The sequence below is a fragment of the Mustela nivalis genome, assembly GCF_964662115.1.
Source record: "Mustela nivalis genome assembly, chromosome: 12".
NCBI classification, from domain to species: domain Eukaryota; kingdom Metazoa; phylum Chordata; class Mammalia; order Carnivora; family Mustelidae; genus Mustela; species Mustela nivalis.
The window spans coordinates 48,776,818-48,790,382 of NC_139031.1; the positions used below are offsets into that span (position 1 = coordinate 48,776,818).

The window sequence follows — 13,565 nt, forward strand, 5'->3', positions numbered from 1 at the left end:
CCCCCATTCTCTCCTGTCTTCAATATTTTAATCTCATTAAACCACAGGCAACTGTGATGATATAAATGACCTCATAAAAACAGGACTTTCAGGGAATTGCATTCCACAGGATAAAAAGCTCAAAGGAGGAGAAAAAGTATTTATGCATTCTAATGACCTTGTTCTAAGCTTATCATATTTTCTGATAGTCAGGACCCAGAGATAATAATTTTTGCGTGGAATAGAAAACTTCACTACTTACAGACTCCTACCATGCCTTCAATTTTTAATAACTTTCTTTTGTGTTTTGATACTATCATTAGCAAGCAACTTGAGTTCATTTCTTCAAAGGGTATAGGAAGAAATGGGGTAGTTGTATCTTATAATTTCTACTGCCCATTAGCCAGCTTCTTCAGGCTTCTATTTCAGCTAAACATTTTATTTTGGCTTAATTTTATATGCTATATTAAGATGAGAGAGCATCAGTTGTATATTTCTATACAAGCCAAAAAGTACTGATAAAACAAATAAACATGAATTGAAGTTTTTATAATAATACAAATTATGAAAAAGAAAAAAAGATATGATTGAGCCACAAATATGTCAGATTTCAGATTTTAAAAGGCACTGATTTATCTACTCACCAATGGCTCCCCAGCTCTTTTGTGAATACCAAGAATACGAATGGCATCTACTGGTAATAATTGATTATTGATAGAAGAATTATTCATTTCTGGGCTTGACGGAGGTGAATCATAACATTTTGATGCCACAATATCATGGGCCTCCAAGAGTGACTGTAAGGATTCAAAAAAGCCTGTGGTTATTAATTACTGATGGAATAAGTTATTAAAAATAATAGTCCATTATTCCAGTGGAGTACTAAAACCTTCCAAGGCATACATTATTAAATTCTTAAAATATGAGGTAAACCAAATGCACCAGAATCTTTTAAAGAAATATATATACAGTACATTAACATAAATATTGTATTTCTTGTTTTAAAAGAGTTGAAGACTCCTGATAGAGTTTTATGACTTCTTAAAAAAAGTGACATGTTCAGTGGAAATTGAACCTAGATTTCCAAGTGTGGTACACTGAAGGCACTGGAATTCACTGCCACCTTTGTCATCAACATTATCACATTTCCTATTTATCATCAATCCCTATTTATTAGGTATCATACAAATTCAAATGGTACAGGGGCACTTGGACGACTCAGTGGTTAAGTGTCTGCCTTCTGCTTAGGTCATGATTTCAGGGTCCTGGGATAGAGCCCTGCATCAGGCCTGCTCAGCAGGGAGCCTGCTTCTCCCACTCCCTCTGCCTGCTATTGTGCCTACTTGTGCTTTCTTGCTTTCCCTTTCAGATAAATAAATACAATCTTTAAAACAAACAAACAAACAAAAAACCAAATTCAAATGGCACAGACCCTAATTTTTACTTTAAGATTTTTATGTTAGTAATACCATGTATTTTTTACACATATAAAAGCCTGCTAAAAAGATATCCAATAGAAAAAAATGGATAAATATTTACAGCATCTTATATCAGTGATGAGAGATTCATATTACTGACAAAGGCTTTAGTTTATAAAACATATGTTTTAAGAGGAAAAAAACTCTAATGAGCTAGTAATGGTCCTGAATATAATTTTACATCCTACATTTATGATGTACGTGCTACCATCATAGATGACTTCGATCTACTTTCTAGGGATTTCTTATAATTTTTAAATATATTTTAGTTTTTCACTTACACTATAATTGTGTATGCTCAACAATAAACAATAAACAATAAAATTAAAAAAAATTTTTGAGTGGATGGAGCTCAAAAACAAATCAAAATAGAAAGAAGGGAGAAAATGTCAACAAATTAGAACAGAAGCAATCAGGATATGTGTAATTTCTGGTCATTTCATGTCATAAGAGACTAAAGAAAATTTCAAAAAGAAAAAAAATCACAAGTCCACGTGTAAGGATTATTCCTATAAATGCTAGACGTTGCTAAAATCTCTAACCTGGGTTGCTTAGCTTCCAACCTATGCCTTCTTAGCCAGAATTATACTCCTGTGACTTGAACCACTACTTAGATGCTGATAACTTCCAGAACTCTCATGAGCTTCAGATTCATAGACTAAAAATCTTTCTACAACCAGTCAGTCATGAAAATTTGAAAATCAAAGAGTAAACATGGTAGAGGATTGAGACATACTAAATTAATGAAAGATCTGTAACTGCACAATGCTATTTAAAAAACAGAAGGACTGAAAAATTCATCTGTTGCCATTTAAGACTGCTATTTTAAACAATTCTTTAAAAACTGGTAAAGGGAAGGATCAGACATTTCCCTGATTTTTCAGTCTGAAATGCATTACGGGGTAACTAAATAGTTCAGTTGATGAGGAAAAGCTCTACTTTATATAAGAACAGCAGCTACAAAACGTAGAACGAGAGAACCTGGAAAATGTCATTTTGAAGGCTCTAAAATACTGATTCAGGCAAGGATTAATTTGTGTTCATAAGTAGATAAATGATTAAACAGGAAACAGCATCTGTATGTTAGAATAATAACACACTAGATTATGTCCTAGTCAAAAGTATTTCAAAGAAGGGATTAGATTGTCTATGCCCTTAATCAAGGGACTAATCTCAGCAACGATACTGGTGAGCTAACCAGGTGTCACATATCTTCTGATGTACTTTAATTCATATTAACATTACATCACTAATGATGCATTCTAGTTCCAAATAGTTAACCTGAATCATCCTTTTAGATAGAACTTCTGTTCACAGGAAATAGAGGGGGTAACTAAACAACAAAGCGAAGAGACCACCAGATTATCCAGGGAGTGGGACATTCTTTAGGGCAATGGTCTCGTCTCTTAATAGGTCAATATCATAATCAAGGGAGAAAGGATGGTCCATCCAAATGCCACACATGAATCTAGGTTGGAAACCCATAGTACAAAACAGCTATAAAGAATATTTTGGTGTCAAATGGAGATGTTTGAATATAGTATGTGTATTACATGAGATGGAGATCCACTGAAATGGCCAAGTGGAAATCAGTGACTGAAAATAAGGGTAAGTTACAAAATAGCTTGTACAAAAGGATCTCAATCAGAAAAGAAAAAAATATGTACATTTATGCATAGAAAAAGTATGGGTACTAGGATAGTACAGTAGATCTGGGTAATAAGAATGCAATATCTTAATTTTTAAATTTTTGCTTGCCAGTATTTTCTAATTATATTTATGAAACTTTATATAAATTTATATACTTATTAGATTTTATATATTTATTAAAGATACACAGCATGTCTGAAAGCTCTATCAGATTCTTCTGAAGTATCACAAACTTAACAAGGCTGGTTACCTAACATTAACATGTCAATTTCTTCTAGAGTATTCCTTATCTCAGTGAGTGCCATCAATTATTTGTTAGAAACCTTACCCTTATCAACTTCCCAAATCTCTCTTCTGCAATGATCACACATAACCAATCACCAAGTCCTGTTGATTTTACTGCTTAAACCTGAAAATCTTCACATTTTCTACTCTCAACACTGCTGTCAGTTTCTTGCCCTAGTGCTTAACCATCTTGCTCCACAATCAGCCCCCTCTCCCTGTGTAATACCTCCTACTCTCCCCTCTCATGGTTTCCCATTGTCCTCGGGGTAAAGTTCAAATGGCTTACTGTGCCCTAGAAGGCCTTCATCAACTGGCACAAGCATATAGGATGTCTCTAATACATGTCCATTATTTTGTATGTTGAGACACTGATTCATGGAGCAACCAACTCACTATAAACCTTTGTATTTTACAGTCACGTTGTTGAAGAGTCACAGAAAGTCCTTGAAAAAACCCAAAGAGGAGTTGCCATTTCATTTTCAATGCTAAGATTTATAGTGAAAAGCACTTTATATTCTTCCATCCCAGCATCACTTACAAAACAGTCCATTCTTTCTCCCCTAAAATGTAGTATCTCTATCATAAATCAAATTGTCATATACATGTATATGTACTTCTGCGTTTTTTATTCTCTTCCATTGGTCTATTTTTCTAATACTGTCCCAATGCCACACTTAATCACAGGTTAATAGGAAATCTCTCCCCCACTCCTCTCCACTTTCTCTTCTAAAACTGACTCTTTGTTAAACAGGTTTATTTTTCACTGACAGACCAAAGCTTAAATTGCACTTATTTTTTTTTTTTTTTTTTTTGCAGCTATGGAGGAAATGTTATGGATTAGTTTCTATCCTCACACAGTTCTCTTTTGTTTTATTCTAAATTCATTGATTGCATCTCAGTCTCAGAAGCAATACTGCAATAGCTTTCATAAGAAAGGCTGTGAAACAGTGGTAGTGAGGAAGGAAAACCTATTATCACAGTAAGAAAAATGTCTCCAGCATGTGGTCTGGTGGTGAATCAAGGCTGGTTTTAATTACACAATGGAAAATCCATTCTGATATATTTCTGCTATACATTTATGTAGTGTGTTATTAGTTGTGGGTGTATCTGATTTGATATCCTCAGTATTTCAGGATATTAAAATACTTAAGTTGGAACTTACATATTTACAAACTCTAAATAATCTTAAATAATCTTAAATATTACTTAATAATAAATAATCTTAAATAAATCACCATAAACTGGAATTTAACTACTAAAAGAGAATACTTTGGGAATAAAGTGCACTTGGGAAGAATAATACACAAAATTTACCTGGAAGTGAGGCTCTTTGAGGATTCCAACCAGCTCTGCCACATTTTCATCTGCATTCATTAAGGGAGTGATATCTTCAAGAATTTCATTGACTAATTCTAAATTATTATCACTGACAGCTTCTAGTTTTGAGTCTTCTAGCCTCTCATGAGCCTGAAAAGATACAGTATAATTAAAGTCACAGCACATATTGTTTTGCTCCAGACCATGGTTTTCTTCTTTTCATAAAAAAGACTTAAAAAGATACTACTTGAAAGTTTGATTCATTGAAACCAAATGTAATATTTCAATCAAGGACAATATATAGATTTTGTAGTAAATGTTATCAAGAAATATAATAAATCTTAGCTTGTATCCCTATTCTGAAAGTCAAGGAAAACTTGTTTTAATAACTTAACCATGAAAAAACTATAGTCAGATAATAACTGAAAAGAAAAAAAAATTTCCTACCCAATAGAATTTCCTAATGACTTTCCTAATGACTGGTCTAGGCTCAAACTCTAGAGGATACTGCTTGTGATTCATGAAAATAAATGATTATGCATAATAAAAATTAAAAAAAAAAAAGGAAATGTAATCATTACATGGACTGCCATTAAAAAATAATAAAAATCATTTGGGGAGCACCAACTCCTAAAACTACCATTTCCCAATATTTGAAAATCAGCAAAATAAGTCAATTTAGGAAAGTCAGCTCTTGAACTGGACTTTGAAGGACTGTTTGATTTCATTAGGGGAGTGATCACCTTGTGTCTCTTTATCTTAAGCCACTTTTTTTTTTTCTTAATCTCACCATCTCTTCCATGGAAAATGGACCATGAATCACACTATTACAGGAAACAAGTAGCCCTATTTAGCCTCAAATAGTTGGAATAAAACAGTTTTAAATTCAAACTAAAAATGAACATTAAGCAGTCTCCCTTTTTTAAGTGTTCTTTGTTTTTTGATGAATGGTTGCTGTCCGATTTTGAAGGCAGGCAAAGCATAACTGTTAAGACTTAATGTATAAATGAAACTATGTAAGATGACAAATCTTGTATTTAGTATTTTAAGATCCACGTTGGTAAGTGCTCAGGAAAAACCCAAGTTTCAAGTAGTAACAGTATCAATTAAACTTTATCTGCACCTATAATACTTTAGCTGTTATATCTACCATAGAGTGGATCCTTCAAGACAAACACATGATTTTTAAAATGCAATTTTTTTCACTTAAGTATTTTTTTCTAGGTGACTCACCAGACTGAAATAAGTGTTTAAGTGAAAGAGGGGGCTATATATTAAGCAACATTTTTAAGAAACGCCTCAGAAGAAAAAAAAATTTAAGTCATATGAGATGACAGAAGAAATTATAACTGCTATTAAACAAAGAAAAATGTCAAAAGACCAAATGTAATTTAGAGAAAGGAGTTACTATTTTTTTAAAAAAGATTTTATTTATTTATTTGACAGACAGAGACCACAGTAGGCAGAAAGGCAGGCTGAGAGAGAGCAGGGGGGTGGGGGGAACAGGCTCCCTGCTGAGCAGAGAGCCCGATGTGGGGCTTGATCACAGGACCCTGGGATCATGACCTGAGCCGAAGGCAGAGGCTTTAACCCACTGAGCCACCCAGGCGCCCCAGGAGTTACTATTTAGATATGAAAAAAATTAAGACTAGAAAATGCCATGAAGTGGGGCGCGTGGGTGGCTCAGTTAAAGCCTCTGCCTTCGGCTCAGGTCATGATCCCAGGGTCCTGTGATCAAGCCCCACATCGGGCTCTCTGCTCAGCAGGGAGCCTGTTTCCCCCCGCTCTCTCTCACTCTGCCTGCCTCTCTGCCTATTTGTGATCTCTGTCTGTCAAATAAATAAATAAAATCTTTTAAAAAAATTTATTAAAAAAAAAAGAAAATGCCATGAAGAATGAAATGGGTAAACCTGTAACTTTCTGAAAGTTTAATGTAAGCCTAATAAGGATAAAATGATGACACTCACATATACCATAAAATGATTATCACCATTGGAAAAAAACCCTAAAATAATGGATATAACTAGCTATTAACTCTTATAAAACAAGCTAGAATTGCTTATTGCTTTAATACAAATATTTGCTGTTAACAAATATTTAATTTAGCATCGTTAACCTTGCAACACTCTATTACTCTTACGGAAGTAGAATAAAGTTTAAGGAAATAAAGGAAATAAAGAAGCTGAACATTTATTGAGGGCTGTTTGGGTATGTGTCAGGAACTATATTCTCAGTGCAGTGTGAGTGAGTGTGTATTAAGCAAAGGTAGGTGTATTGTTATCCTCACCTTGCAAACATAGATGCTGATGCAAAATAAGATAAAGTGATTTGCTTGAATCTACGCTACTGCTAAGTGGCAGAGTCAGGTAGTCTAATACCAAGGCTTGAATGCTTACCTACTAAAGCTTTTTTGACTTCATCATTATACAGACAGCCACTGAAATATCGTACTGTGGTTAATTATTGTATCTGTTATATATTATTCTAATTCATTTAACTCAGAGATATACTCTCATTGACTGCTAGTTGATTTGTTCCTTCTTAGCATGCTCTTCTAGTCCAGATGTGTCATTCTGTTCTACTGAGTCTTCCCTACAGTTACTTTGTACTCCTGTGGTTCAGAATACTACCTGTCCCTTCAACCTGCACCCCTCTGCTCAAAGTAAGAGCTATAAAGACCACCTGTTTCTCTAGTTAAGAGATAAGGAGTACCTTACAATTTTCAGGTACTGTATCAATATATTTTCTATAACACCCTCTGGTCATGTAATATATCAATTCAATTCAGACAAGTAAAGAGCAGAAATGATCACTGACCTGAGAACTCTAATATAGCTCCCTTTGTTCCTATTCCTATGTTCATCTACCTTACTGCTCCCAAATTGGGTGAGGACACGTGGGAAGGTGGACAGACCTACCAGAAAGAGGATGTCAAGCAGGAGGGCAAAATTATGTTATAAAAACAAACACACCCAAAGGTTTTTTCATACCAACTACACAGACTGATGCTATAGTAGGAAAGAATCTCACTATACAATAAGAAGTTCTCAGGGAAAAAATAAAAGGCTTTTTAGTGAAACTGCAGCTATAATTATATAACACAGAAAGCCAATTTCTAAAATATAGTTGGGTTCTATCAAGACTAACTGTAATTTTTCCAAAAAAGCAAAAGCAGGTCCATATTTGTTAATATGTAGATTTTTAAGCTCGAAGATACTGTGAAAGAAGTTGGGACCTCTAGTCACTTTAAAGTCATAATTTATTTAGTAGATTTTAAGAGGCAAGTGCCAACTTGAATTTAACTAATAAGACCCACCCACCACAAAAAAGAAAATAAAGGACAAAAGGAAATAGTGAAAATTGTCCAGAAGGAGAGATGAATCATAAGCTATTTGAATGAATGGGTCTAGCATCCTTTAAGACACTATGAGAATAAAAACATATTCCACCTGCCACAAGTGGTTGAAAGAATATGCTATGACTGGGTTCGTAGAACAATTGGAGTTGATACAAATATGGCCTAGCCTTCTTTTATGTCCAGATCCGAGAGTCCTATTTACCACTGCACCTTAGAAAAATGAACTGCAGAGAAGAAAAAGTTCTTTCAGGACTTCTAGGTATTTCTTCTAGGCACAGTCCAGCAGCCATGCTTGCAAGCCAAAAAAAAGAAAGAAAAAATTTAACAAGTTGTGGGCTATAACTAAAGTGAAAAATACTATCATTTATTTTGTTATATCTAATACTATTATTATTATGTGTAAAACCTTGCCTTTTGTCCTCAAAAGGACGAAAATATAAATTTTGTTTCTATCTTTGAATATGGCTAAGTATGTGGTAGTTGCTCATTAAATGTTTCTTGGAAAAGATAAGTAAATGGGAAGTAAGTTTTGCTGTGGTCAGAGTCATCCCCTTCTATTCTAAAGAGTTTAGGAAGAGAAAGATCAAGAGAAGCCCACGAACAGTCAAAAATAAGTAACTTGAGCAGAAAATAGAAATGAGACAGGAAATAGAAAAGTCAATTTCTATTTTGCTTCTGCATCCATTATATCAAAGAGAATGAGATTTGTTCTGAATAAAAAGATGGACGAAATAAGTATAAATAAACTAGAATTGAATTCTCTAATAAGTAAAGAACTTGCCAGAAATCTAGTTAACAAAAGGAGTTCAAATTCTTAGATTAGATAAATTATATATTGAAGTACTAAGGAAGCTTCTAAATAACATTGCCGAGCCACTCTTAGAGTTATCTGTGGAAAAAGAGAACAGATGCCAAAAAAACTAGAAATGGTAATCTATTACACTTTTTAAAATGAAAAAGACCTTTTTTCTTTTTTTTTAAAAGCTTGGCTTTAACAGTATTCAGAAAAAATATAAAAGAATACTTTTTATAATCTCTGAGTGGGAAAGACCTTTCTAACTTATGCTGCAAAATCTGGAAGCTATAAACTAAACAAAAAAGGTCCAATAAAATTAACTGCATTTAAAAATTTAATTTCTTGTCAAAAATCAGCAAAGTCAAAATACAAATGACAAACCAGGGTTAAAATACTTACAAATCATATTATAGACCAAAGGCTAATTTTCTTATACATAAAGGAAGTTTTAGAGAGAGAGAGACGGAGAGAGAGAGAGAGAGAAAGCAAGAGCACTAGCAGGGATAAGAAGAGGGACAAGCACACTACCAGGTGAGTGGGGAGCCCAACTTGACCCCAGGATCCTGAGATCATGACCTGAGTGAAGTGAGGCTTAACCCACTGAACCACCGAGACACCCCTACAGAAAGGACTTCTATAAACCACTAAGAAAAAAATCAACACATAAATAGGCAAATACTATGAACAAGAAATATACAGAAAAGGAAATTCAAATACCTCTTAAATATCTGAAAAGATATACAACGACCTTCATGATAAGAAGTACAAACTAAATATATAGTACTATATATATTTTTTTAATTAGATAGGCAAGGATAAAAATCCTGGTAAAGTACCATGTTGGTGAAAATACAGTAAAAGACAGACATTCTCATACATTTTTTTTTCTCCCTGGTGGAAACATACTAGTGAGCAAAGTACACATTCATCTGAAGCGCACATGGAACATTTACCAAGACAGACCACTGTATGGGCTATAAAACATATCTTAAACAGTCTGTAAGAATAAAAATCATATTAAGTATGCTCTCAGAATACAATGGAATCAAATCAAAACTCAGTAATAGAAAAACAGCTAGAAAACCCCAAAACACTTCAAGACAAAGCAACACTGTTTTTTTGTTTTGTTTTGTTTTTTAGGATTCATTCATAAAAGAGAGCGCACAGCACATGAGTGTGGTTCAGGAGAGAGGCAGAGGGGCAGAGGGAGAGGGAGAAGCAGACTGCCCACTTAAGTAGGGAGCTGGATGCAGGGCTTGAGCCCAGAACCCTGGGATCATGATCTGAGCCAAAGGCAGATGCCTGACTGAGCTACCCAGGCACCCTCAAAACAACACATTTCTAAGACTACATGGGTCAAAGAAGAAGTCTTAAGAAAAATTTAAAAATATGCGATCCAAATGAAAATACAACTTACCAAATTTTGCGGGATGGGGCAAAAGCAGTATTTAAAGGGAAATTTATAGTACTGATGCACACTTAGAAAAGAAAAAAGACCTAAAATCAATAATCTAAACTTACATCTTATATAGTCAAGAAAAAAAGAGCAAATGAAATCTAGAGTAAGCAGAAGAAAGGAAATAATCAAATTTAAAGCAGAAACCAATGAAAGTGAAACCAGGAAGTCAATAAAAGTTAATGAAACCAAAATCTGGTTCTTTGAAAAGATTAAAATTAATAAACTTCTATCTAGGTTAACTAAGAAAAAAGAGAAAACAGAGATTTACTAATAACAGAAAAGAAGGGGGGGGCCATCACTACTAATGCTATAGACATTAATGAATAATAAAAGAATACTATGAACAAATCTATATCTATAGATTTGATAACCTATATGAAATGGACCAATTCCTTTAAATACACACAGCATAAAAACTCACAAAAGGAGACATAAATAACCTGAAGAGTACTCTATCTGCTAAAGAAATTAAAATCAATAATTAATAACCTTCCCAAACAGAAAGCACCAGGCCTACAGGGACTAACTTGTATATTCTACCAAACATTTAAGAAGAATTATTCCAATTCTCTACAATCTCTTCTAGGAGATAGAGAAAACATTTCTTAACTCATTCTATAGGGACAGCATTACTCTAATGCCAAAACTGGACAAAAACATTACATGTCATTATACATCTATTAAAACCCATAGACACACATATACAACACGAAATATGAACACTGATATGAACTATGGACTTAAGTTAATGAAGTTTTAAATTTATAGAAAGATTGTGCAGAGGGGTGCCTGGGTGGCTCAGTGGGTTAAAGCCTCTGTCTTTGGCACAGGTCATGATCTCAGGGTTCTGGGATCGAGCCCCACATCGGGCTCTCTGCTCAACAGGGAGTCTGCCTCCCCCTCTCTCTCTGCCTGCCTCTCTGCCTACTTGTGATTTCTGTCTGTCAAATAAATAAATAAAACCTTTAAAAAAAAAAAAAGAAAAATTGTGCAGAAAGTATGGAGAATTTCCATGTTATCTGCCTCATTTCCATTTCTATTATTTACCTCTTGCATTAGTATGATACATTTGTTATAATTAATAAGCCAATCTGATACACTATAATTAACTAAAGATTATAGATTACATTAAGATGTCCTCTAAATGTTGTACAGTTCCATGGGTTTTGACAACTGCAGAATGTCATCTGTGTACCTTTACAGTATCATACAGAATAGTCCCATGGCCCTAAAAATGCTTTATGCTTCCCCTATTCATCCCTCCCTTGTACTCCACTAAACCCTGGCAACTACTGATTCTTTTGCACTGTCTATAATTTCTGCTTTTCCCAGAATGTAATGTAGTTGGAATCACAGTATATACCTTTTCTGGCATGGTTTCTTTCATCTAGCAATATGTATTTGTAGTTCCTCCATATTGTTTTGAAGCTCATTTCTTTTTTACTGCTGAATAATACTCCATTGTATGGATGTATCACACTTTATCTTTGCTCCTATTAAAAATCATCACCGTTTGCTTCAAAATTTTGACAATTATGAATAAATATGCTATAAATGTTCATATGTAGATTTCTTTGCGGACATAATTCATCAACTCCCTTGGGTAACTATCAAGGAGTACAACTGCTGGATTGTATGGTAACACTATGTTAGCTTTGTAAGAAACTGCCAAAGTGTCTTCCAAAGTAGTTGTACTATTTGCACTGCTACTAGCTATGAATGAACAGCTTCCTTTTTAGGATACAGGCTTTCTCAGAGATATTGCAGGTTCAGTTCCAACCACCAAAATAAAGTGAACATTGCAAAAAGGGAATATTGCAACAAAGTCAAATGAATTTTTTGGTTTTTACCAGTGCATAGAAAGTTATGTTTACACTAACTGTGCAATAACATTGCGTCTGAAAAACACTGTATATACCTTAATTAAAAATTACCATATTGCTAAAAACTACTAACCATCAACTGAGCTTTTGGCAAGTCATAACCTTTTTGTTGAAAGAGGGTCACACCTCAACACTGATGGCTGCTAACTGATCAGGGTAGTGTTGCTGAAGGTCTGGGTGGCTGTGGCCATTTCTTAAAATAAGACAATGAAATCTGCTGCATCAACTGACTCTTCCTTTGATAAAAAATTTCTTTGTAGCAGGAGATTCTGTTTGACAGATTTTCCCTAATAGCAGAACTTCTGTCAATCTTCTCAAACTCTGCAACTGCATTATCAACTAAGTTTATGTAATATTCCAAATCCATTGCTATCATTTCAACAATCTTCATAGCATCTTCATTAAGAGTAGATTCCACCCTAAGAAATCACTGCCTTTGCTCACCCATAGAAATAACTCCTCATTTGGGTTGATGACTGGATCAGTTGGTTAAGTACCTGACTCTTGAATTCAGCACAGGTATGAGACTGAGCCCTGTGTCAGGTTCACACTCAGCATGGAGTCTGCTTAAAAGTCTCTCCTGCTCCTCCCGCACCTGCACGTGAGCACGTACTCTTTCTCTCTTAAAAAAAACCCCACAAACTCCTCACCCATTAAAAGGTTTATTATGAGATTGCAGCAATTTAAATATTATCATGATAAAGTAGAAATATTGTGAGAATTATCAAAATGTGACACAGAAACATAAAGTGAGCACATGCTGCTGGAAAAATAGTTGAGAGATTTGCTCAAAGCAGGGCTGCTACAAACCTTCAACTAAAAAAGAAAAAAAAAAAATACCCAACAAAAAACCATAGTATTCATGAAATGCAACAAAGAGAAGCACAATAAAATGAAGTATGACTGTTTATGTTTTGCAAATATTTCCCCCCAATATATAGCTTGCCTTTTCATTTCCTTAATGGTATCTTTTAAAGTAGAAAGTTAAATTTTGATAAAATCTAATTAGTCAAATTTTCATTATGCTTCATGCTTTTAATGTCTTATCTAAGAAATCTTTCTCTAACCCAAAGTAGCTAAGTTTTTCCTTATGTATTCTTTTAAAAGTTTTAAAATTTTAGTTTTTACTCTTAGATCTATTTTGAGGTATTTTTGTTTATAATGTGAGGCAAAGGATGATGTTCATTTTTTTGCCTATAAATAATCAATTGTTTCAACATTTATTGAAAGGACTATTATTTCTTCAATGAATTACCATGGTGCTATTAATAAAAACCAGTTGACCATACATATATTAGGGTCTCTTTCTGGGCTCCATTCTTTGCCACTGATCTATGTGCCAATACTACAGTGTTTTCTG

At 34.1% G+C, this 13,565-nt stretch overlaps 1 protein-coding gene across 9 annotated transcripts in view; it reads right to left on the reverse strand.

Annotated features, from left to right (window-relative positions):
- PALS2 (protein associated with LIN7 2, MAGUK p55 family member) overlaps positions 1-13,565 on the reverse strand; it is a 114,548-nt gene that overhangs the window by 48,066 nt on the left and 52,917 nt on the right. For all 9 annotated transcript variants that reach the window (XM_082693727.1, XM_082693728.1, XM_082693729.1 and 6 more), the window contains 2 exons: positions 4,707-4,859; positions 624-776 (listed from right to left, as the gene is read on the reverse strand). In XM_082693727.1, the coding sequence (XP_082549853.1) occupies positions 624-776; positions 4,707-4,859 (306 nt within the window). The remainder of the gene's footprint in view (positions 1-623; positions 777-4,706; positions 4,860-13,565) is intronic.